The sequence below is a fragment of the Panthera leo genome, chromosome B2 (genome assembly GCF_018350215.1).
Source record: "Panthera leo isolate Ple1 chromosome B2, P.leo_Ple1_pat1.1, whole genome shotgun sequence".
NCBI lineage: Eukaryota > Metazoa > Chordata > Mammalia > Carnivora > Felidae > Panthera > Panthera leo.
In genome coordinates, this window is record NC_056683.1 from 105,420,472 (window position 1) to 105,447,246 (window position 26,775).

The 26,775-nt window shown below is 39.9% G+C and overlaps 1 protein-coding gene across 5 annotated transcripts in view; it reads right to left on the reverse strand.

The window, feature by feature from the left end:
• ROS1 (ROS proto-oncogene 1, receptor tyrosine kinase) overlaps positions 1-26,775 on the reverse strand; it is a 113,890-nt gene that overhangs the window by 79,077 nt on the left and 8,038 nt on the right. For all 5 annotated transcript variants that reach the window (XM_042939683.1, XM_042939682.1, XM_042939679.1 and 2 more), the window contains 11 exons: positions 26,587-26,646; positions 24,863-24,889; positions 18,160-18,220; positions 12,362-12,510; positions 11,549-11,687; positions 8,356-8,557; positions 7,619-7,695; positions 6,159-6,281; positions 5,805-5,989; positions 4,554-4,651; positions 247-743 (listed from right to left, as the gene is read on the reverse strand). In XM_042939683.1, the coding sequence (XP_042795617.1) occupies positions 247-743; positions 4,554-4,651; positions 5,805-5,989; positions 6,159-6,281; positions 7,619-7,695; positions 8,356-8,557; positions 11,549-11,687; positions 12,362-12,510; positions 18,160-18,220; positions 24,863-24,889; positions 26,587-26,646 (1,618 nt within the window). The remainder of the gene's footprint in view (positions 1-246; positions 744-4,553; positions 4,652-5,804; positions 5,990-6,158; positions 6,282-7,618; positions 7,696-8,355; positions 8,558-11,548; positions 11,688-12,361; positions 12,511-18,159; positions 18,221-24,862; positions 24,890-26,586; positions 26,647-26,775) is intronic.

The window sequence follows — 26,775 nt, forward strand, 5'->3', positions numbered from 1 at the left end:
GCCTGGCCCCTGGGTGACATTCAATGAATGTGCAAACTATTCTGTTGGGATATACATGGTGAATACAGAGATCCTCCTAATAATAAATGCAGAACAAATGTATAAGCACTTTTTCTGGAGTTAAAAAGCATTGCTGGTTGATGACTGAATAATCACCTACGGGTTCTCAAAATTGAGTCGCATGTCAAGCAGTTCAAACTCTCCTTCCATCAAGGCCAGAAACCACACTGGGGAGGGGGCACTCACTGGCTCCTATGGCGAGGGCAGGGGGTTTCCACTGAACCAGGGCCTGGTGGGAGCCAAAGAGCACGGAGAGCTGCTGGGGGCGGCCCGGCATGGGGTGTGGCTGGGCGTAGGAGCCAAAGATGACCAAGTTCCCAAATCCAAACTCTTCTATGTGACTCAGGTCGCATCCCACGATGAACTCATTGAAAGACAAAGAGTCTTGTTGGAAAACAGCCTTGCCATCTGTGACAAGGAAGTCATTGTTTTCACAAGCAAAGCTCTTCACATCGGCAAAGGAGACATGAGCTAGGACAGGATGGGAAGCAGAGCCGTCCAGAAACGTTGACATGAAGACACGAGCAGTGTCATTGAAATAAATGATTCGTTTGGACTGTGGCTTCACTGCAAAGTCCTTTAACGTGCAACTCTCCACAATACGCAGGGCTTCTGAGTCGCGACCAGATGGCACAGGGAGATCTACTCTATAAATGCCGTCTTTCAGGAGATAAAATGCGTACCTGACATAGGAGCAAAAGAAGCCGGGTGTGATCCAATGCAAGGGTGAGGGTAACACTTTGTCCTGCTGTGCAGTCAGAACCTCTGATCTTACCAGTCACTGAGTCCAGGGTGTCCCAAGGTGCAAAAGAGTAAAGGTATTTACTAAAGATACACACTATTCATTTAAGTTAGAGGCTGAAACATTGCAAAATTTCAGTCTCACTTAACAATGCTTTGTCTCTAACCATATATGTGACTTTCTAAGGAATCAGAAAATTTAAGAGCAGAAAGGGTCTTTAAGATTTTCTAATGAAGCCTACTTTTTTTTATGTTTAATTATATTTTGAGAGAGTGCAAGCAGGGGAGGGACAGACAGAGGGGGACAGAGGAAGCAGGCTTTGCACTAACAGCAGCAACCCCCATGTGGGGCTCGAACTTGCGAACCACGAGATCACAACCTGAGCCCGAGTCAGCCGCTCACCTGACTGAGCCACCCAGACGCCCCCTAATGAAGCTTACTTTTAAAGGAAAGCATATTATATAAAAATTACATGCCTACATGTGTTATTTATTGTAAAACACTTTTCTCCATAATGCACATATTCTTAAATCTAATTCTTTCAATAAATTTTCCCATGCATTGTGAATGATAAAATAAAGCAAAAATGTTTAACCTATTTTAAAGCCAGTTATTATTTTGCTATAAATATCTTATAGTACATAAATATAATAGTAAAACTACTTTGCATTTTGGAGTAGACTAAGTGTTTTTTTTTAATATTTACAGTTGAGTGGGGCAATAGAGCTACCATTTTACAAATTAAAGATTAAAACCCCACAAGACAGCAAAACAGCTGGGATGGACCACCCAGCAGTTAGGAGAAGCCAATGGAAATCTCATGGCAACAGTGAAGGTGAGTTTTTAATAATAAAAACACCACCAAAATATTTCACTGATAAACCAAATCTGTAAATAGAATTTGAACTAAAACATAAAACTATTAATTTGGATGAAGCTAATTTTGAATGTGTGATCATGGAGACTGATGCTAACAAAAATATACTTCTGCTTAGTAAATCTTTCTTATCACAACCCTGTGGATTGACAGGATTCCAACATTTCATCACAACTGTCCAATCATTTTCTTTGTCCTATTCAGTCCCGTTCTTGTTCTCCTTATGGCTGTCCCAAATCTTTATCAATATGCTCCACTCCTGTGCTAGAATAATATCTGAGATATAAACTCCACGCTGAGATGTTAACCTATGTTTCTTGTCTTAAAAAAGGGTTGTAGCGGGGCGCCTGGGTGGCTCAGTCGGTTAAGCCGCTGACTTCGGCCCAGGTCATGATCTTGCGGTCTGTGAGTTTGAGCCCCGCGTTGGGCTCTGTGCTGACAGCTCAGAGCCTGGACCCTGTTTCAGATTCTGTGTCTCCCTCTCTCTGACCCTCCCCCGTTCATGCTTTGTCTCTGTCTCAAAAATAAATAAACGCTAAAAAAAAAAAATTTTTTTTTTTAAAAAGAAAGGGTTGTAGCAGGCAAAAAGCAGAAACAACTTGGCTCTTAACTGCCTGCTTTTGTTTCCCAAATTCAAAGCTATTAAGGGAATATAAAGGGATTTCAGGGTAGATAAGAGGAAGATTTGGCATGAAGATTACAATCCTTGTACTGAAGTAAAGAGGAGTGTGGGTCTTTAATACTCTTTGCCACTTTGGAGGGGAAAGAAAAGAGAGTGAAAGTTAACAGAGCTGGGGTGTGTGGGGGGGAGGGGGGAAGAAGGCAGAGGTGAGAAAGAGAAGCAGGGGTGGGGAAGAAGGGAAGAAGTTTAGAAGCCTCAATGAGTGAATAATTCACTGGTGCAAAATAACAACAGAAACCATTCTTTAATGCTTTTTTTTAATGTTTATTTTTGAGAGGGAGAGTGGGGGAGGGGAGAGGGGGACAGAGGATATGAAGCGGGCTCTGCGCTGACAGCAGAGAGCCCGATCCAGGGCTTGAACTACTGAACTGTGAGATCATGACCTGTGCCAAAGTTGGACACTTAACAGACTGAGCCACCCAGGAGTCCAAAGGAAACCATTTTTAATGCCAGGAGAATAAATGATTTCACACATTTGGAGTTCCTTAGGAACACTACAAACAAAGTGTTGCTGAAAGTTATATGCTGATTTTTACAGAAACCCTATTATTGTATAGGGAGATGATTAGAAGACAGACATTGGGAGCCAAGTACTGGTCCCATTGCAAAAGAGCCTTGCAATCTTGGGTCATTACTAACCTGTGCCTTACTTTCCTATCTGTAAACTGACATAGCAAAAGTAACTACTTCATAGGGATGAACAAGAACTAAATGAATTTTTGGAAGTAATACACTTAGAAGCACATACTAAGTGCCCGATTCATATCAATTATTGTTAATATTTCTAGTCACATTTCAAAATCTAAGCACAAAACAGTTTTATCCTAATGGAAATAAAAGAGCCACCAAAAACCTCACTAAGATGAATTTTGAGTGATTGGTGTAATGCGTGAATTTTATTATCCTTATTACATTTATTATATGTAATATTATAAATATAATAATATAATATTATTACACATAATATTATAAATATATTTATTATTATTTTAGTAGGTGAAGTTTATTTATACAATGAGGCTTTCTGTGTAATTGCCAGCAACAAAGTTCCATTTCATAGGATCTTAGACTTTTACAAATGAGAAAAATAATATTCAGGGAATCCAAAAGACTTATCCTACATCACAGTGTTTTTCAAACACATTCTTGAATTCAGTGATTCGTTCAATCCTAAGATAAACTAAGTAACTAGTAAAGTACGAACAAATATGAATAGAAAACTTGATTTCAGATCAACAATGAGCAACCTTTGTTTTTAATGTCAATTCATGAAAAATAAAAAGCCCCTTGGGCTATATACTTTGTTTTCATTCAAAACGAAAACAATTTTACTCCTAGAGGAAAGAAAAAAAAAAGTAATCTTACAAACATTGGCCTTGCTTATTGTTATTAGCCTGTTATTATCCGGTCACATTTAAGAAATAATATTCACAAAATAATTTTCTGTGTTTGCATCCTTCACATTTATGTGCATTTGGAGATCACAACATATATTCACAGGGAATACCTCATGTCATACTCAAAATAACCCAACCGGGCCAGCATTGTTATCTTCCACATATGAATAGATAAACGAAAAGTTACTTGCTACAAGTCATACTGCAATTTAAGCAGGACAGCTGAGCTAAAATGTGTCTATTTCATTTGTGGGGGGAAAAATAGATATTTATAGCGGGAAATTTTTCCTTGTTATTAACCATCAATACCTGTGTCCAAAGGTGGGTGATAGCAGCTACCTTGCAAAGCCAGTTTCTGATAGGTGTGAGAACCAGACCAGAGAAATGCATTGGTGTTGAATTGCTCAGCAAAAGAAACAGTACGATGAAAGGAAGCAGTCAGAAAGGACTTCCCGTGGGGAGTGTTGAGGGGGCAAAGGGACCCGGAGTCATGCCATAAAATGACAAATCCAGGACTGGAATCTATCCCTGAGTCCCCCACAAGAGGTCTTTCCCATATACCCATATTTTACCGTGAAGGAGAGGAAAATCTACTCAACTTGAGAAGTCGTAGTTCAAGTTTGCAAGAAATTTCCTCGTGGCTCTATAAAAGGAAAACTTTGCCTAAAATTTTATTTTATTTGAAATAAGATCTATAGATTGGTTCCTCTAATTCTATGATGTTTCATTATCAAGCAAGTTTCCCAAAGATTCTTGCCAAGGAAGAGAATCCATCATCATAAGGTTAACACTTACCCATTGTACGAATCAGCCACAATTTTTTGAGGTGTGGTAATTGACGGAGGAGTAATTTCCTCAGTGTTTGAGCAGTTCTCTAAATCACAGGTGTATACCTAGAGAATCAAGCATGCATCAGTATAGATCAGTGTCTGTCTATGTTCAGTTTGGCAACAAGTATTTCTTTTTTTATTTTTTCACTGTGTCCCCTACCCCCACACCCTCTCTAACAATAAGTATTCCCAAGCATCTGTTCTGTGCTTAGAATTTGCTAGTCACTGATCATTTTTCAAAGTATAAAAAAGAAAAAAAAACTTAAAAGTCAGTTTTATATCCTATATCCTAATGAGTGTGTATCCTGTTTACATCAATAAAATACAAAAACCTATTTGTCTGGCTTGTGGAAGCACTCAACTACTTTTTTTAAGATTTTTTTTTATTTGAAAGAGAGAGAGAACACAAGCAGGGGAGACAGGCAGGGGGAGGGGGGAGAGAGAGAGAGAGAGAGAGAGAGAGGAGAGAGAATCCTAAGCAGGCTCTACACTTAGCTCAGAGTCCAACACAGGGCTCAATCCCATGACCCTGGGACCATGACCTGAGCTGAAATCAAGAGTTGGACACTCAACCAACTGAGCCACCCAGGCGCCCCAGAGAGTTTTAAGTAATCTGTACAGCCAACGTGGAGCTTGAACTTACATCCCCGAGATCAAGAGTCACATGCTCGACTGACTGAACCAGTCAGGCACTCCTCAACTATTTTTTAATATTTAAGCTGTATTCAAGTTTATGGGCTTCCAGCAATGGTGATTGTAATAAGCTTGTCCCTTTGAAATAAGGAAACTTGAAACACATCAAGTGTGTCTCCTTAAAGATTTCAGTTATACTATATTTTCAGAAACCTACTAAAGTTATCCCTGGCTATTGTCTAATTTAAACGCCTGCAGTTGATTTTAATCATGATTGGTAGTCTCACCTAGTGATAGCGCAGAGACCACCACTCTTATGGAAAGTGAGTTATCACAAATGTAATAAACCCGTGGCTCTAAAAAATCACAAATAAAGATGACTTAAAGGTAGGTCAGGATTAGTCCTAGGTAAATTCTAGACCCGCCTATAGACCAGATCTGTGATTCATTGCTAACCCAGCGTCTAGAACATAGCAAATATTCAGTGACTATTTATTGAATGAATTATGTTTACTTGTAAATATACCGAGAAATGCATGTGAGTGTCAATATCTAGCTGTTCACTTTAAATTCTCAGACTAACCCGTTCATCCATGATAAAATACATCCTCTGATAAAGCCAGTCTACGGAGATGGAAGAAATTAATCCTGAGCCTCTGTAAAAAATTCTCAGGTCAGACACATCAGACATGTTGGCAGCCTCTTTCACCCATATGAGAGTTCCTTCAGAGAAATACACAACTTGCTGGTGGACATTAATCGATATTCCTAGAAAAGCCATGCAAATACATGTCTGTTACTATACAACAACCAGGAAAAAAAAGCATGTGACAGAAAATGTATTTCTTTTCATTTTTAATAAGGAGATCATAACAGAAGTCAGTCTGGATCTTTTTTTTTTTTCACACTAAGGGAACATTTCTTTCATTATACTGACCTGTAATATTACTGTATATAGCATCTGAATGAAGGCAATGTGCTTCATCTACCAGATGTTTTAAAGATCTCTTTCTTAGAGAAGATTTTCTGGATAAAAAGAGCCACTGTTCCTCTTCTTGAACTAAAACAATAACACGATTTACAGACAGACCAACCATATACACATTGACACACATGCAAAATAACCCATTACCATCCTTCAAAGCAAGGCAACTAATGCTTGAAAGAGGCTGGTCAGATTTTTGTCTGAAGACACTGGGACATTTCAACTGCAGTACAAATCACATTTAGTCCATGATGAGGGGAGCGAAGTACAGTGTCAATCAAGTAGGATTTATACATATGTGCCCCAGAGGGTCCCCAGAATAAGATCACATAAGGGATCACCGTTTTCAACAGCCTTGCCCCAAGTAGGAGCTCAGCTCGTTACCCCTAGCCATGAGAATGTGACTGCTTGGTGGAGGTGGGCCAGCCCAGGCCAGACTGGCTTGTTGCATAACACCAGACAGACATTGCTTGTCTCTTTTTTCTTCAATGATCTCTCCCTTTGAGGCCAGAGAGAAGTCCTCAGAGCAATGAAATCTGAGGACTGCAGAGCTCTGCTTGACGTCCCACTCAACTGGAGACTGATGCCGTGTGCGTCGACGAACACTTTTAGGGCAATTAATAAAAGTTATGCAATAATTGCAGTAACAACAACCTCAAGCCTGTTCTATATTTAACTCGCCCTTCGGATGCTTCTTGCATAACAGAAATGTCTCTCCTTTCCTAGAGTCCGGTAACAGCCAAAAAACCAAAGGCCGGCGATAGATGACATCGAATACACACTGGCATAGATGCGTGCAGATAATTCATTATTGTTTTTCCCACACGGGCCTCATACAGGAAGTACTCAATCTCTCAAGGCAATTGTTGAAATGCCAAAGTGAAAACAAAAATGACACTGGCAAAAAAATAACAAAAGCTAATTTGGTAGATTGAATATTAAAAATGGTAAAATGTCAATTATTAAATCCAGCTATATTTTAAAACCTTAAGGAGAGTGGAAGAAACAAATATCTGATATGTATTCATTGATGATACATAATATGAAACGGGGTTGAGGGCAAAAAGATTATATGTGTCCCTAAGTATATAAATATGAGTCACAATCACTAGTGATTTCACCTGAAACTAAGGATTTGCTTGAGGCCATTTTTTTATCCCTAAATTTTTCATTCCAAGTTTTAAATTTCTAAATGCTGACTTAAGAACATGGGTCTCATAACTTCCTTCTGTTTGCCAAATAAGGGGACTCATTTAAAACCGAAAGCTTACCAAGTGCCAAAAGACAGTGTTTATTTGGGCAGAAGAGGTGGGGTTCTTGGGCTCCACCAGATGACCCCGGACTCTGAGCGCTGAACCCACCCTTGCCACCCCTCAGTTCCAAGCAACAAAGGGGCATTTCCCAGGCTGTACCTGCTGAGGATGGAGTGGTAATACTAGATTCTGCTTCTGGCCCCTCACCAACTTCATTTACTGCTGCAATGGAAAACCTATTCCAAAAACAATTTGGAGAGATGTGTTTCACATGGCATGGTGTGAACATGAGATAAAAAGAGAAGGAGCAATATTTCTATTTAAAGAACAATGTGGCAATGCATGTATCTAGTTTCTCGGTACCACTGCTCAGCCCTGAAACGACCATCAATCACATCCTTATTTGCATTCCCCGTAGACCAGGTCAGGGTCACAGAGGTCAAAAGCTGAACTCTGCTATCTACATGACCCCCATTCCTACCCTAATTTAAAGAGGTGTTAGTAAATGCTAGAAAAGCTAACAGTAATAAAATAATCTCCCTAACGATTAATAAAAAAATAAATAAAATAAAGCACCACTAACAGAATTTCACCTCCTTACTTTTTTCATGTTGGATTAAATAAAGAAATGGTATCATGGTGTATATGGTGTCTTTATTAGTGCCTCTTTATAAGGATCCTCTGAATATAATAGAAATACTTCAGAATGTTTTTGCTTAGGACACTGTAATCTAACACACAAACTTGAGGAAAGCTACAAGAACTTCAACCCAACAGCACAAAGTCAAGGGGAGTTCTCCAAATACATTTAAACAACTTTGGGGCCATATTTCTTCAATAATTCCTATGCCTGCAGCCATGCTGGCTACAATTACCTTGCACCACTTAATTCTTACCTGTAGGTGGTGTTTGGTAGAGTGGAGTAAAACTGGAAACTGGTTCTCTGTGTCCCTGAATCTAATTGTTGATTTTTGCTGATCAGCCTTAAGTTATAACCCAAAATAGGTCCTCCCGGGAATTGTGGTGGAGCCCAACTGACTTCCACGGTGTCGGGACTTGAGCTCTCGATATTTCTGATGGAAGGAGCAGTTTCTGGAACTAGACGAAGTAATGGTGACATGGTGAATAGGAAAATTACAGGCACAAATTTAAATAGGATAGGAAAAAAGTTTTGTGTTTTGAAGTGTAAATTAAATATTTGTATTAATATTCAAAGTAAGTGATAGGAGGTGGTAAGAGATCTATGAGCTGCGACTCTTGATCCCTGAATGAGACCGGTTAGCTACTTTCCCGAGGGACTCTTTCAAGTATTATTTTCCTTGCATCTCCTTTATGAAATAAAATTAAATGTGGAGGTACGTAAATAGGAGAAATGTTCTGGAAAAAAATTATCAAAAATCTCCGGAGAGCTGAATGAATTGAAACTGTAGGGTGGTGCCCAGTGCGGAAGGAGAGGAGAAGCTATAATAAAACAGGAGTCAATGATTAACACGAGTTGGAAGAAGTAAATCCTGGGCCTTCTCACTCAGGAGAGTGCTATAGCCTGACTAGTTCCAGCTGAAGATACAGGTTCAGATAAGCAAGATTTAGAACAGTGTGCTTCCCTCTTGCTGGCCTCAGCTGTGCTGGCCCAGACTGTGTGTTCCGTACCCCAGCTCCCAGGGTCCCTTGGAATCCAAGTAGACTGTGTTTAAGGCAGGACCCTCTCCCTTATGAAGGATTAAAGGAACATGCGTGAATTAATTAAGCATTCACTCACAGACTTTAGAAGCTATCTAAGTAGCAAAGAGCAGAAAGAAAAACAAATGATCTAACAGCCTATCTGCCTTCATGCCTCCACCTACTTCTCATAACTCCCACCCCTGAAACCACACTCTTTTATTTCCTCTTCCCAGAGAAAGACATACTCTGATGTCACTTTGTTCTTGTGTAGACTTCGCTCCCTCTGAACACATTTGGCAAATGCTTTGCATCACTCCTGACTAATGAGAGTTGGTAGAAATAAGACAGTTCAACCTTCACAGTGGATGAGTTTTTAAAGGGCCTGTTAATTGATCTCTTGGCCTTTCTCTGATACAATTCCTCCTCAACTCTCAGACTAATCTTTGAAAAACACAAACCTCATTGTGTCCACTCCTCTGCTCCACGCATTCAGTCACCTTGGTGAGCAGAGGGGTACAAATCATCTTTCACTGATCAGAATCAGGATGTCAAAAAACCTAATTCATTAGGGTCAATGCTCAGACATGATCTGCTTCACTTTGAGCAAGTTCGATGCCACCTACATGGTGAGCTGTGATTCTTGTCCAAATCTCTCCCACAAAAATCCTCCCCAAAAGGCTGGTCAGGTTGGGCAAGATAATCCCTGACTAATAACAATTCCACTTGGTTAAGAAATTATCTTCATCAGGGCACCATCTAGAATCATACATTTCCCATCAAGAAAAGAAGAGGGCCATGAAGCATGAAACACAAAACAGAGACCTATAAGTTTTAATGTGGCTAGAAAAGTGACAAAGAATTGAAGAATAAGGGGCTATCCACGAAAAGGATACCCAGTGTAGGTCCAGAATACCTGGAGGGCATGAGAGCTTACAAATCCAGACGAAAGGCCCAGAAATGGAAAGCAAAATTTGCCTTCTTCATTATTTTGATTTGACTAGCCATGCGCCCTGGATCATGTTCTCTCTCCAGCATCAGAAAAGGCTCCAGCGCTGCTAGGATGCATGAGACACTAGTTTGAACAAAGAAGGATCCATGTATTCTACTCTGCCTGGGAACATTTCAAATACTGTCCTAGGCCAGTGTCTGACCTGAGGTTCTGAGGATGGTCAGGGAATAATCAGCAGAGGTGGCCACACACAGCCTAAAATCTGATCAACAAGAAGAGGGCACTAGTCAGGGAAGGGGAAAAATTCCTCAACCAGCTTCATCAGCTGTCCAGCTATGCTTCCGGGCATGGCCTAGTTCAGTGTGAGTCTCTTTGCACACTGCCAAATCTCCAGAACTAAGGCGTAGGGACATCTAACATCTGCCTGGAGTAAGCCCCCCAGGTCCATTCAGCTAACCCTGCAGGTAAAGGCACCAGACAACTCTCCTTCATTGTCCGTCCCAGGCATTTATCCCCCTGAAATGCTCTAAGCTTGAATCCTTTTCCTGGTGTGGAAGTCACGTCTTCAAAAGGAGAAATCAGAAACCGCTCCAAAAAATGTGCTATTTTTTTAAAAAATCATGTCTGTTAAAATATTAAAGTATTATCATAACCTCCATGCTGGTCACACTACGTCTGTGCTTTCAAATCTCTCTCATTCCCTCAATTCATTCTATGTGTAGTTAACAAAATTACCTTTTTAAGAAGCATGTGAAGCAATTACTTCTCTGCTTTAAAACCATCCTTAACTCTTAGTGGCTTATTGAGGTTTATACTGACTACCTTATTTAATACCTGATGTCCTTCACCCCATGTCCCATTTCCAAATCTCTGACAGACCCTGTTCAAAATGTTCCTCTTACCCAGGTGCCTGGGTGGCTCAGACAGTTAAGTGTCTGACTCCTGATTTTGACTCAGGTCATGATCTCATGGTTTGTGAGTTTGATCCCTGCATCGAGCCCAGCGTGCAGCCCCTCTAGGAGACCCACATGGAGCCCTGCATGGGGCTCCAGGCTGAGAGCATAGAACCTGCTTGAGATTCTCTCTCTCCCTGTCTCTCTGCCCCTCCCCCAGTCTCTTTCAAAAATAAATAAATAAAATTTTTTTAAAATGTTCCTCTTACCATAGTACACAGCACCTTCCCAATTACAATCTACTTTCCTTATTTATTATGTTTACTCCTTAGAGTTATGTCTCCTCCTCCAAAAGGTGAACAGTACAAGAACAGGGAGTTTTGTATCGACCACAGAGGTACAGGGAGCACCTAGAATGCCAGTTGATCCCAGAGGTATAGCGACTTGACATATAGTGAGGTACTCAGTTACTGAACGGATCGATTGATGAGGTAATCATTTATTTCGTTATTTAAAATAAACACCAACCAAACTAAAACTCTGGAATAATCTCCTCATTTCATAAGCAACACGGGTGCACCATACCTCCATAAGGATGAGTCCTGTAACTGGGACTTGGCAGAGAAGACAGCTGTAGCTGGGCTGTGAGGATCCAGACCACTCGAAAAATGTACTCAGTGAAGGGATGCAGGGATTCTACCGTGTATGAGAGCTTGGACACAGCCTACATCAATGAGAGATTAATAGTCAGCATTTACAGAATCACCACCACACGGTGCGACTCAAGAACACAGATTAGTTTGTAAAAGATGCATGCCTTTTTTGGCTATGGGGTGACCCAGGGCCCGTCAGACCAGGAAAAAACAGAGACCTGGAGCTTAGAGCTGAGCCATCCAGATGTCAGTCGACATAATTCACACCAAAAGTCCCGCCTTCTTCAAAATTGGAAAACTATGGATTCAGCCCTCTGCCATGTACCTCAAGGTTTTACTTTACCTTTTCTATGTGAATATACTTAGTGTCTTGGGATTATTCTCTGAACTTGCTCATGCTTGCTTTCCTAAAAGGGACAGTTCTAGGTGACCTTCTTGCCCTCCCTCCTAGTTGGGATCACTGTGGGTGGGATGGGCAGATAAGGATCAATGTTACGAGTATTGAGTATGTGATGTTGTGCTAAAGGAACAAAAATGTGTCTAATAATATGTTTTCTTCAAAAATAAAGGATTTAGCATCAACGTGTGGGAGTACTAGAGATTAAAATTCATCTAATCCAACCACTCACATTATACTTGAATCTTCTGCAAAATGTCTTTAAGCCTATAATATATGCAGTAATTTGGCACTTCTAATAATTTGGGGAAAAAATCTGTGTGTATGTACATAGGCAGCTTTTCACACCTCAGTATAAGTCCAGCTTCCAGGAAGTTGTGCGTATTTCCACTGAATGATGTATTTGACTCCAGAGATGTTGGCAGATTTCCATCGTAATGTCACACTATGGCTTCCAATGGAAGAAGCAAAGGGTGCTGTGGGGAGGTCTGCATTTTCTGGGGAGAAAGGAAGATTTCATTCGCCATCAGAAGAAAGGGTGTCCGTTTCATCTAGTGCTCTCAGGACTCTCTTGTTACAACTACATCTTGCCACAAAAACCCACCTGAATAATAAAAGATGCATATAGTCAACTGGTTAATATTCTGAAAATCAGCGAATCAGTCTGGCCTCTTGTTTTCCCCATAGTATTCATTAATATGTTTTTTTTTGTTTTTTTTTTTTTTTTACAGGCAAGGACCATGGAGCGTTCTGAGAATGTCCAGTTTTCTCTTACTAAACCACTTCCTTCTAGGTGAGGGGGCTGGGTGCCAGGAATATGGTACATAACAGAACCATCCATTGTCCCAGAACGTGTATCCCAATTCACACTACAATTCTCGTTATTGCTCATCTTGTCAATTAATCATTTTTAGGGGCACCTGGGTGGCTCAGTCGGTTGAGCGACCGACTTCGGCTCAGGTCATGATCTCGCAGTCCGTGAGTTCGAGCCCCACGTCGGGCTCTGTGTTGACAGCTCGGAGCCTGGAGCCTGCTTCGGATTCTGTGTCTCCCTCTCTCTGACCCTCCCCCGTTCATGCTCTGTCTCTCTCTGTCTCAAAAATAAATAAACGTTAAAAAAATTTTTTTTTAAATAAAAAATAAAATAAATAAATAAATAAATAAATCATTTTTATTTTTTTAAATTTAATTTTGAAAGAGAGGGAGACAGAGACAGAGCATAAGTGTGGGAGGCGCAGAGAGAGAAAGGGAGACACAGAATCTGAAGCAGGCTCCATGCTCCAAGATGTCAGCACAGAGCCCAACGTGGGGATCAAACTCACAAACCGTGAGATCATGACCTGAACCGAAGCCAGACGCTTAACCGGCTGATCCTCCCAGGTGTCCCAGTAAGTTATTTTTATATGTACAAGTAGTTGTACTCCAAAGGATTCTATAATTCAGTTGTTCTATATTGTGAAATATCTTGTGTCTTCTAAACATCAGTAACATCACAACTGGCAACACACATTTATTGGTGCTACTTTCAGGCACTGTACAAGGGGCTAGAATTTGGAACGGTATGTTCCCCAGGGATGAAGTTATTTCACTTTACTTTTTCTATTTTCCAAAATTGTGGCTGATTTACTACTTGAGCTTGCTCCCCCCCCCAATTATTTATTGTGTAAAATACACATAACAAAAATTTACTGTCTTAACATTTTTAAGTGTGTTCAGTGGTATTAAGTACATTTATATTGTTGTGCAACCATAACCGCCATCCATCTCCAGAACTCTTTTCCTCTTGCAAAACTGAAACTCTACCCATTAAACATGAACTTCCCATTCTTTACCCCCACCCCCACCCCCGCCTCTGGCAGACACCATTCTACTCTCTGTCTCTGTGATTTTGAATACTCTGATCCCTCACATAAGTGTCATCAAACACTATTTGTCTTTTTGTGACAGGGCTGATCTCACTTAACATAATGTCCTTAAGATTCATCCATGTTGAACATGGCATCCTTGCCTTATTCCTGACCTTAGAGGATACAATTTCTTTTATAAAAAAATAAATAATCACTACTCTGGTTGAGAAAACATAGTAAGTTTTTGTAAGAAACTTAAAATGGGTAAATACAAGCTTCCACAACCTCACTCTTTCTGATTAAAAATTACACCATTCTGATCATTATAGATACTGAATCTGGACTAATTAAAGTCCATAGTACCAGAATATCCTGTGACCCAGAAAAAAGAAAGCCACCATCATCTGAGGTTCTAGCCCACAGAGAGGCTTAGCACAACACTTCTCTGCTGATTCTTTTATTTATAGTTCATTTTTAGCTTTTATAACTACACAAACAAAGCACAGCTCCATTTCCCCCCATTTTATGGTGTGAGACACTTAATCGCGGGGACTGGAATATGCAGTGGAAAACCTGTTTCAAAAAATAAAGGAAACCTCATTTAAAGTGGAATCAAGAGGGGCGCCTGGGTGGCTCAGTTGGTTAAGCGGCCGACTTCGGCTCAGGTCATGATCTCACGGCTCGTGAGTTCGAGCCCCGCGTCGGGCTCTGTGCTGACAGCTCAGAGCCTGGAGCCTGTTTCAGATTCTGTGTCTCCCTCTCTCTCTCTGACCCTCCCCTGTTCATGCTCTGTCTCTCTGTCTCAAAAGTAAATAAACATTAAAAAAAAATTAAAAAAAAATAAAGTGGAATCAAGAAGCCCTGATGGGGGGAGCTCTCACACACGTACCATTCATTGCACCCTGCATAACCAGCAGCAAGAAGGAGGATAAGAATTATCTTGACAAGGAGGACATTTTTTACACGGGATTTTTTTTTTAAAGAAAAAGAAGGAAGATCCCTCCACACTCCAGCAACAATGCACTAACACAATCTCGAACTCCTGTTCATCTCCAGTGAACTTTTGTTCAAAACAACCCTCCCCAGTTTCTCTCTTTCCTCTATAAAAACTTACATTCCCTCTGTTCTCTGGGCTTACCTACAGTTTGCCATAGTTTGCTCACCCCAAATTGCAATTCCTTTGCTAATTCCTGAATAAACCCATATTGCTAGTGAAATAACTGGCTACTTTATTTTTAAGGTTGACATGCTAAAGAAGAGTCCAGTGTGGAGTTGTCAGCAAAGAGGAAGATCCGAAAGAATCAGAAAGAAGGTAAGTTGAGACCTGGGCAGAAGGGACCAGGGTTATATCAGTAAATGCAAGTAAAGGTAAACTTCATAACTAGATGTAGAGATGTTTCAAAGCCATGGCAATGTGCGTGGACAATCAGAGGTCAAGGAGGTTTGTTCTAAAATATCAGGGCAAGAGTCAACTAAATGAGAAAAAGAAGCTGAACTGAGCTGTATACGACTTTCAATACACAGCTGAGTGGGTAAGAAAAGCCCCTGAAATCAGACAGTTGGGTTAAAATCAAGTTACTCCCTCTCAGCCCTAAGCAAATATATATACTTTTGTGCCTCATTTTTCTCATCTGTAAAAAGGGGATTAAAAATAGTATTTATACCTCTGAGCTCAAAAAGAGCTAATATCTATAAATTACTTTTAACAGTGCCTGACTCATAAATACCTAACAAATATTAGTTCTTTTTATTTCACCATTGCTATTTCCACCACGTGGAAGAGAGACACGGACTGTATCTAAAACAGAATAATATAGCAGACTCAGAGATAGGTGAACTAGGTACTAGATGTGTTAGAGACAAAATAGGATCTTAGGTGTTTGGGCAAAAAGATTCATTATAACAAACTGAAGATATGGCCTGTAAGCACAATTGCTTTTATTTAGACTTGATACATATCATGTGTTAATGGTATATAGACATTGATCCGTAACCAGTGTGAAATATTAAGTAAAGCACCAATTACACTTGTATTATAAAAATATATAATTAAGTTGTTAGTATAATTCTGGAATATAAGAACAGAATGCAACTCAAAGCTTTCCAAACTTTCTCGGTTCTGGCATCTTCAGTTTCTCAGTAATTTTTGCATAACTCCCTGGACCAAAAGAATTACCAAACAGCTCCATGTATTAAGTATAACTTAAGTTATGTGTGTCCTTTCAACTTAGCAGATATTTGAAAAAAAAATAATAACACGTAAATAGAAAGACAATATATGTATTTAATCCTTCGATAAAAAGAATTGCACACTGGTGTGCCTGGATGGCTCAAGCGGTTAAGCGTCCAACTCTTGAGTTCCACTCAGGTCATGATCTCACAGTTCAGGGGTTCGAGCCCCACATCGGGCTCCGTGCTGACATTGTGGAGCCTGCCTGGGATTCTCTCTCTCTCTGCCTCTCTCTCTGCCCTTCCCCTGCTTGTGCTCTCTCTCTCAAAATGAAGAAATAAACTTAAAAAAAAAAAATGAATTGCACACTAATGGGATCTGTGTGCCTATTGGGCTTGGCACAATTTCTCCAATATTGTAATCAGGTTGGGCACCACCATCCTCATTTCCTGTTCCAAGTTGAGTTCTTTATGGTACTTGCTTTTATCCCAGCAATCACCAAAAAAACTCAGCGTTGCAAAGATATGATATAGAAAGGAATGTAGTTCATTTCGTTGTTTATACCATGAACTACCTACAACTAGTAGTTCCAATAACGTCCAGAAGATCAACTACCCCTATGTTTCCCTTAAATGTTTAAAATGCTCCATGCTTTCCTATGAGGTATGTGTGATGCACCGGGAGGGGGGAGGGGGGAGGGGGGAGGGAGGTTCTTCTGTGCACAGTTTGGAAACCATAGAATATAAATTTTATCCATAGCTAATTCCCATTACACAGAAGGAAAAGAATGTACTATCACTTATCTCTCCACAGAAATGTCAAGGGGGTTCTTTTGTGGGATACCAAAGGGCAGAAGCAAATCAGGACAGCCAGGCAAGATCCTCCTTCCAGTTTCCATCAGTCACTGAGAGCAAGGAGCAAGCCATTGAAGCAAAGAGCACAACTTATAGGAGAATCAATCATTTCCCCGTCTGGAGGGAACAGTCTACCTCTTCGTGGGAGGAAGACCCTGGAAATTCTGGAAAAGAAAGCTACTAACATCCAGGCTGTGACTTACCAAAGAGTTGGTTCTTCAGAAACCACTAGAGAATTAACACACTAGGGCAAATTCACTAAGACATACCCAACCTGCTCTGAAATCAAAGGGAACTGGAGACGTATAGCCAAGTATGCTACTTACTCAGAATCTAAAAGCAAGAAGCATAGTTTCTAGACATTCAGCAAACTTCCCAGGGCCTTGTAGGGAGCCAGGCAGATAGTAGATACTCTGCTGACTAGCTGTTAGCTGAATAATTAACTGCATATTAATTCCTATGCTTTTGGTTCATTAAAACAGTGACATTTCCTGACCTCAAATCTAGTTAGGATTCATAGTTGTCTCTTTCATTAAGATGGAAGTGATCTTACCTACTGAAGTGAGCGCAAAACCTCCAATTTTAAACCTCGGTCATGTGCTCTGCACCCTATTTTGCTTTAAAAGAAGAGTTTTGCGGGGCGCCTGGGTGACTCAGTCGGTTAAGCAGCCGACTTCACCTCAGGTCATGATCTCACAGTCTGGTCCGTGAGTTCAAGCCCGCGTCGGGCTCTGTGCTGACAGCTCAGAGCCTGGAGCCTGTTTCAGATTCTGTGTCTCCCTCTCTCTGACCCTCCCCCATTCATGCTCTGTCTCTCTCTGTCCCAAAAATAAATAAACGTTAAAAAAAATTTTTTTTAATAAAAGAAGAGTTTTGCTGAGTTTCTATCACAATGGCTTCCACATTTGAAAATATTGAATTTTTTTCTATATATGTATATATTTTTTATTACACTGAGATAGAGAAGTCTAAATATTTTTAAAAAATTTTTAACGTTTATTTATTTTTGAGAGAAAGTGCGAGTGGGGGAGGGGCAGAAAGAGGGAGACAGAGCATCCGAGGCAGGCTCCATGCTGGGAGCGCAGAGCCCCATGTGATGTGGGCTAGTTAACTCACAACCTGAGCCGAAATCAGGAGTTGGCCGCTTAACCGACTGAGCCATCCAGGCGCCCCAGAAGTCTAGATAGTTTAAAAGGTGGCTCATTCTCCTTACATACGCACAGTCCCTCGAGCGGTGTTGATTATTTTCAATAATAGTGGCGCGTGTCTGCTTACCCAGCACTTCCTCTTCGTACGCACCTTCAGCACCTCTGCAGCCAACCTCACATGATTCTCGCTAAGGAAGACAGGGACCATACCAGTCAGTGCAGCCCAGGAACTGCTTTTGCTGATACATTTCAACTAAATTGTGAAATGCGAATGCCTGCTATGTAAGTATACCCGTGTATCAATTATTTCCACCGCAGTACTTAAAGTTTCCATTTGCTAGTGGAATTAGAACAGCACCTTTCAAACTTTTTTGATCATGTCCCAGATTCCAAAACACATTTTCACAAAACAACTTGGCACACACATACAGATTGGGGTGTGTGTGGGGGGGGGGGGGGGTCTTGAAACAGCACTTACTTTTTTTCTTTTTTTTTTTAACAGTTTTACTGAGATCTATTTCATATGCCATAAAATTCAGTCATTTAAAGCACACAGTTCAGTGGCTTTTCACTATACTCATAAAATTGGGCAACCATCGCCACAATCTAATTTGAGAACAACTTTATCCCATTAAGAAACCCCATACCTGTGATGCACTCATATATGTTCTGTTCTATTCTATTCATTTAATTTGTTGTGACTCTTTATTCACCAAATTGATTTCATGACCCTATAATATGTGACACCCCACAGTGGGGAAAAAAAACGCTGAGCTCAACCATGCAATTATATGTTTGCCATCTTGGTCAAAGGTTAGTGAGTTAATGACTTTAAACTTTAGCTTAAAATGATGACTATTTATTTTATATACCCATGCTTTCCTTGAGAAATTAAAAACTGACTACATTTCTTAATAACTTGAACATTTTAATAAATATCTTAATACCAATGTTAAAGACACTTTTCCAGAGAAGACATTCAGATGGCTAACAGACACATGAGAAGATGCTCAACATCACTGCTCATCAGAGAACTACAAATCAAAACCACCTGACAGAATGGCTAAAATTAACAACCCAGGAAACAATAGATGTTGGCAAGGATGGGAACCCTTTTGCTGAGTCGGTGGGAATGCAAACTGTATGGAGAACAGTATGGAAGTTCCTCAAAAAACTAAAAATAGAACTACCTTATGACCCAGCAATTGCACTACTAGGTATTTATCCAAAGGATACAGGAGAGCTGATTCGGAGGGGCACATGCACCCCAATGTTTATGGCAACACTATCAACAATAGCCAAATTATGGAAAGAGCTCAAATGTCCATCAACTGATGAATAGATAAAGAAGATATGGTTTATATATACAATGGAATGTTACTAATGATCAAAAAGAATGAAATCTTGCCATTTGCAACAACGTGGATAGAATTAGAATGTATAATGCTAAGCAAAAATAGTCAGAGAATGGCAAATATCATATGATTTCACTCATATGTGGAATTTAAGAAACAAAACAGATGAACATAGGGGAAGGGAAGGAAAAATAGAATAAAAATAGAGGGAGCAAACCATACGAGACTCTTAATATACAGAGAAAAAAACTGAGGGTTGCTGGAAAGGTGTTGAGTGGGAGAATGGGCTAGACGGGTGATGGGTGTTAAGGAGGGCACTTGTTATGATGAGCACTGGGTGTTATATGTAAGTGATGAATCACTAAATTCTACTTCTGAAACCATTATTACACCATATGTTAACTAACTTGGATTTAAGTTAAATAAATAGATATTAAAAATAATAAAAATCTATTCACCAATTCCATTAACAAGTATTTTTAGCCACATGACACACAGTCACTGAATGATGTGTATCACTTTCCATATCATAGAAGGTATACACCATATACTCATATGTTATAATTATGTATTTCCTAATAATAGATGGATGAGCACTGGGTGTTATATGTAAGTGATGAATCACTGAATTCTACTCCTGAAAAAGTTATCACACTATATGTTAACTAACTTGAATTTAAATTTAAAAATTTAAAAAATTTTTAAAAATAGTAATGTTAAATTTTAAGGTCTACAAAAACCTAACAATGATTAACATTTTGCTTCATTAACTGAAAAGAGTAAACATTTTCATAACTAAGACACAAATTTCCTGCAACTCTTAACAGATACATTAGCATTCAAGATAGAAAGAAAAAAAGAAAGAAAGAGAAGAAAGAAAGAAAGAAAGAAAGAAAGAAAGAAAGAAAGAAAACAAAACAAGAAAGAGAAAAGAAAAGAAAGGAAGGGGAAAAAACTCTTGGAGAAAAGGCACAAATTGTGACTGTAGCACAATTATGATCCATATTCCTGCTCTCAGTCAATTTGCAATTATAATACCTAAGACAACATGCTATTGTTTCTCATGATGATGGTGGAAACGATGACACAACACAATTGCCCTAAACATCCCAGGTAATTTACAAATACTAGCTGCACAATGTTTGACCTGGGCACTCAAAGGAAGTACAGGCTGATAAGCTCGGGTTTGCTTAGTTAAGGATTAATTTAAATACCTCAGTCTGGGCTCAGGATTATTTAACTTAAGGGTTTAGTATACTTTTCACATCCTTATTGCAGGTTTCAATAAAATGCATTCAACATGTTCATTACCTGAGGAGAATAAATATACCAAGTGGCAACAAAATTATCATGTAACATGGAAATTTTTTTCCAAGTCACCAAGGAAGAAGAAAGGAGATGGAATAGTGTTTATTTGGAAATACAGCTAGTACTGACTGCCCAGGAAATTGTGGGCTTATTGTTCCTGCATTTTTTTTTCAGGGGAAAATACATAAATAAAATTCTGATCTATCTAGGAGTTTAAATGTTTTGTTACTTTGTGAACCTTGTATTTTTTTTCAGCCTTATTGAGATGTAATTGACATATAAATTGTGTAAATTTAAGGTGTACAACATGTTAATCTGATATATTTATATGTTGCAAAATGATTAACACAATGGCATTTGCTAACATCGCCATCCCATCACACAATGACCATTTCTTTTCTGGGGTGAGAACATTTAAGATCTACTTTCTTGGCAACATTCAGGTATATAATGCAGTATTATTAGCTATAATCACCATGCTGTACATAGCTCTCCGGGACTTGTAGTCATAAAACTGGAAGTTTCTGCTCTAAGGAGTTTAAATATTATATCAAGTGGACACAACACTGTATATTAGATTCCCTCTCTCTGTTATCTAACGTTGGACTTCTCATGACATTACCCAGTGCTCAAATTGCCTAGAGAGCATCTAAAGGTTTTGGATTTAAGGAATCCAGAGAACCTGAGCCCAGAGCCCGTGGATGGGGCAATTATACAGTGTATTTATTCCGGGCTACTGAGCTACCATTCCCACTGCAGAAGCCAAGTGCATGCTTCCCAGGGGCTACATCGACCTGCTGTCTCTGTTTTAGTCCCTACTGCCATTTCTCCCATAGTAGTAAAACCACTTGTCTCATTGTCCTCTGGCTCCACTCCTGTGTTTATCAGACTGGCTCACATGCTGCAAAATGCCTTTTCTTACTCCTGTAGCACAAGGAGGACACACCCTCCTGGGATGCCCCTAGTTACAGCCTCTCCATATGAATTGTGGCTTTTTTCCCTAAAACACTGTTCATTCATTCAAAACGTGTTTGCTGAGTACATTTTTTGTGTGTGCCAAGCACGGGTTTAGGCTTGAAGGATCTGGCAGGGAGCAAGACCAGTAAGTTCCCTACCTTCATGGAATGTACGTTCTCTTAGAAGAGGACCGACAACAACAGAGTAAAAAATCTTTTAAACAAAATACATTCAGGGGTGATTGACTGGGTGGCTCAGTTGCTTAAGCAACTGACTTGGGCTCAGGTCATGAACTCCTGGTTCCTGACTTCAAGCCCCGAATCGGGCTATTTGCTCTCACCACAGAGCCCACTTTGGATCCTCTGTCTCCGTCTCTCTCTGCCCCTCCCCAGCTTGTTCTCTCTCTCTCTCTTTCTCTGTCTCTGTCTCTCTCTCTCTCTCAATAAATAAATAAACAAACAAACTTACAAAAGAAAAAAAGCCATAAAAAATAAAATAAAATAAAATAAAATTCAGATAATGAAAAGTACTATGAAGAAAATAAGACAAGTTGAAGGCAAGTCCTGACTGGGCAGGAAGGCTGTCTCATCAGGGCGCTCAGAAAGAACCATGCAGAGATGACCCTAGAGCAAGGCCTAAGTGATTTCAAGGAGCTGAGCTCCTATGGGTCTTAAGGGCAAAAGCTGGGAGGCAGGAATGTGCCTCCTGTGCTCAGAAGAGGGAAAGGCCAGTGTGGCCGGCACAGAGAACAGGGAGAGGGGTGCAAGAAGAGGCCAGGGAGCCAGCAAATGGTAGTTCATAATTTTTCTGAAACAGCGATGCAAAGCCATAAAAATATTTTTAGGAACAATATAATCTAATTTGTGTTTTTAATTACCAGGGATAAGCCCTCTCACGGGCTAACATCATTTTCCAACTTATACTTTGTTAAGCTAACATTTTCAAGACTATTTCCTCCAAGGACCATGTGCAGAAATTCCCAGCTTCCTGGGTTGACGCATTAATGGTTGAAGAGTTTGATTTCCTGCAGGTGTGGGTAGCTGAGTTTAAGTCTCCATCCACATACCTATCTCGATCTCCATATCTATAAAGCATGTATTGCTATTCAGTTCTACTTTATTTAAAGTGTAAAATAGCAAAGTATCTGGGCAACTGGGTGGCTCAGTCGGTTAAGCAGCTGACTTAGGCTCAGGTCATCACCTCATGATTGGTGGGTTTGAGCCCCACATGGGGCTCTGCGCTGACAGCTCGGAGCCTGGAGCCTGCTTCGAATTCTGCGTCTCCTTGTCTCCCTGCCCCTCCCCCACTTGTGCGCGCGCGCTCTCTCTCTCTCTCTCTCTCTCTTTCTCCGTCAACAATAAACATTAAAAAAATTGTAAGTGTAAAATAGCCAAGTACTAATAGAAAAGAACAGAATAATTATGGAAGTTATAACACTGTGAGAAAAGATATACATTATATAAACACAGACAACCGGGCAGCACAATGATTGCCTGGGAGCTACAGCATTAGAAATCCAATCCTGGGCTGCTTCAGCACTTGAGAGCCTTGAACTCTCTCTGCCTTTCTTGACACAGTCTCCCCAGGGATGGTTTGGGGAGAGGGGGAGGTAATTTTACTTTAATCATATGAAAAGATTCTCAGGCAGTTTTTTTTTATCTCAATCAAGAAAGACCTATAATTGTTTTTTTTACATATGGAGTGAATTTTCCCCTCTGTTTTTATCACTTCTTAGCCAACCCTGACCCTTCCATCTATCCCCAAGGAAAAAAATCACTTGAGGTGAAAAGTAAGCACAGACTATTGAGAATATGTTCCAGTGTAATGTTTTTTGTTTTTTACTTTTATTCTCTAGTAAAAAGACCTTGTCCTATTTTACTAATGGATGATAATTTATACTCCTTTCCAGGGCAGAAAAAAATAGTTCAGCTCCCTGGTTTCAAGGACATTTGCATAGAATACAACATAAACTTTAAGCTGAGAAATAATGCAGTTTCTTCATAAACATCTGTTGTCAACCTAAAACTAATTCTGAGGGCCACAGAATCCAAAACAGTTGAGGAAGATCAAATAAGAAATGATCAAAATCTCTACGGTCTTTCTGAAAAAGAAGAGAAAATCCAATGCAGGGGAGGGACCAGCATGGGCAGGGGGAACAGGCAGTGTGCTGAGAAGAGATCTGAACAGCCAGAGTCAGCATCAAGTGTCATATTATCACAGCAGGGGAAAAAAATAAAAAATAAAATATTTTAAAAGCTGTGCTTTAAAATGTTGTCAAAGGAGTTTGTTGAATAAGGAAGAAAATTGCGACTACAGTGTTCTTTTTTTAATGTTCTGTATTAATGACAGACCACTGTGATTTGTGGGGAAGAAAATGAGATCAGCAGAGGTAAGGGTATCCCTAGATGTGCACTTTCCCCCTCCTCCAACCACCCTTTCCCCACCAGACACTCAGAATAGAAACTGTCCAATCAAATTAGAGTAGTATATATGTATATATGTGAAGGTGTGTATACATATACACACATATATATATATGCACATGGGTATATAAAACAGCAAATATTTGTGTCAAAATGGAATCTCACAGTCATTTTTATACCCACATTTATAGCACTCCCAGGTGAGCATTTCTGTGCTCTGAGAATCACTAAATCTTCTTCATTCTTTTTTTTGTTTTAATTTTTTTTTTTATTTTTGAGAGAGAGACAGAAAGAGAGAGCAAGCAGGGAAGGGGGAGAGAGATAGGAGGACAGAAGATCCCAAGCAGGCTCTGTGCTGACAGCAAAGAGCCCAATGCAGGGCTCAAACCAAGGGATCATGACCAAACTCACAAACCAAGGTATCATGACCTGAACCAAAGTCGGACACTTAACTGACCGAGCCACCCAAGTGCCTCTCTCTCTCTCTCTCTTTTTAATTAATTAATTTATTTTGAAAGAGACAAAGTGCAAGCAGGGGAGAGTCAGAGAGAAGGAGAGAGGGAGAATTCCAAGTTGACTCTACTCAATTGGTATGCAGAGTCCAACACAGGGCTCAAACTCAGGAAACCGTGAGATCATGACCTGAGTCAAAATCAAGTGTCCCATACTTAACCACTTAACTGAGGCACCCAGATGCCCTGGCTTCTTCATTCTTATTTCAATAGCTTTTTAAATATAATAGATGAAAACATGGAGTTTGATGACATCTCTGTGATTGCCAACTCACCTCACAAACAGTGGCATATGTGTCGTTCTGCATGGAAAAAAAGAAAAAGAAAACCACTTAAAATCCTTAAAGTTGTAAATAATTTTAATGACACTTTGGTATATTTTTGTTTCAAATTAATTTCTTGCCTCACCATTGACAAAGAACCAATAAAAACAATCAAGACCAAGAAGCCCAGACTTGGGCCTTCTCTCCAGGCAGGCCACACTGTATGAACAGCTATAAAAATCATGTTTGCATCACTGGAAAAATGGTGGAGTCTGATGTCTACTAGAAAATCCCAGGCAACTAAGAGGTAATCTGTGATGGACCAGGTTAGCGAATGAAGAGGTGTTGGCAGATGCCCAGTGGAGACAGAAGCTGAAATGGAAACCACCCACCGCTCTGGCTAGCAAAGGCCAGTAGGTTCCTCTGCCCAGACTGGCTGCTCCGGTGCCCACTCTATTGCCTGGACTGTTGCCAGCAACAAATGGTACTTCCCATTCATTCACCCAGCAAGTGTTCTCTGAGCACCTGCTATGTGCCCCTCACTGTGTTCTGTGCGGTAGACACAGTGTGAACCAGAAGGAGAGAGACCCACTCTGATGGGTTTACGTGCCAGAGCAAAAGATAGCAAACACAAACCAAACAAGTAACGATCTTAGCTGAAATTTGTAAAAAGTGGTACCAAAAGAAAGGTAAGAGTGTTTTTAGAATGTGTAATAGCTCCAAAATCCAGATAGCACCTGTTCCACGTTTTGGTAACTTCCATTCTATGGGGCACATAGTCACAAATGTGAGAGTCGGCCTAAGCAACTCCCATAATAGTGACTTCTGCGGACATATCATACAGGAAGAGCTATGAGCACCATTTGTAAGGAAAAGTTAATGTCCTTATTTAAATTTCAATGATATAGTTTTACTTATTAATAGAAAACAATATTAAAATTACCCCCAAAATTATCATGATTTAACCTCCAACCTGAACAATCTGAAAAAAGGAACCAACTCACTTTTAAATAACAAAATTCTTCTTCATTAGATCTGAGTAATTACAGTGTATAGGGCCTTGTCCTTAGGGAGGAGATTCTATTATTATCCTAATTTATTGATGAGGAAAGTAAAGTACCCAGAGGTTAAGTACCTTGCCTAGTTATACACTAAATGGCAAAGCTGGGATAAATTAAAAATCAACTATTTGGGGATGTATTTTCTACATAGAGTGGAGTGAACGTAGGGGCTATGATTCCTGGATTAGGTTGCTGCCGTGTTCCCTGCAGAGAAACTTTCAACATGATCTAGGGCCTTGCTATCCAAGTGTAATCCAAGGGCTACAAGCATCACATCACCTGGGAGCATGTTACAAGTACAGAATCTCATGTCCCACCCAAGATCTACAGAATCAGAATCTGCATTTTAACAAGATCCTTAGATTATTGTGCTTTAAATTTTGAGAAGCGTAAGACTAGGAAATTTAACAAAGGTCTGACATTCTACTAAAAGGCCTTTATGGTTTGGAGCAATTGAACATTCCTGGGTTCCATGGTTTTCATTAAACTCCCTTGGTCTCCAGTTGCATTAGTAATGTTTATCTCAAATTATGTATCATTCAGGCTATCATACTTTTACTTTAGAGTCAAGCAAACTAATTGAAAGCCAGTGGGAATTCAAATGGGAATCCTCCTAGATGACTTTTCTCTTGAAGGCATTATTAGTATCAAAACAGAAACATAATTAATACTTACACACTTTAAAGGACAGTTTTCCTGATCTACAGAGTTCCAAAAATGACATCCTTGGATGCACTGCAAAAGATAATAAAGAGACAATGGTGACTAAAAAGTGTGACTTTTTCTTGTTACCTGGTAATACAACTTAGTAACAAAAAGTGTTTTAGAAATAGATATCTACCCAGGAATCCGTGGCCTCAGAAG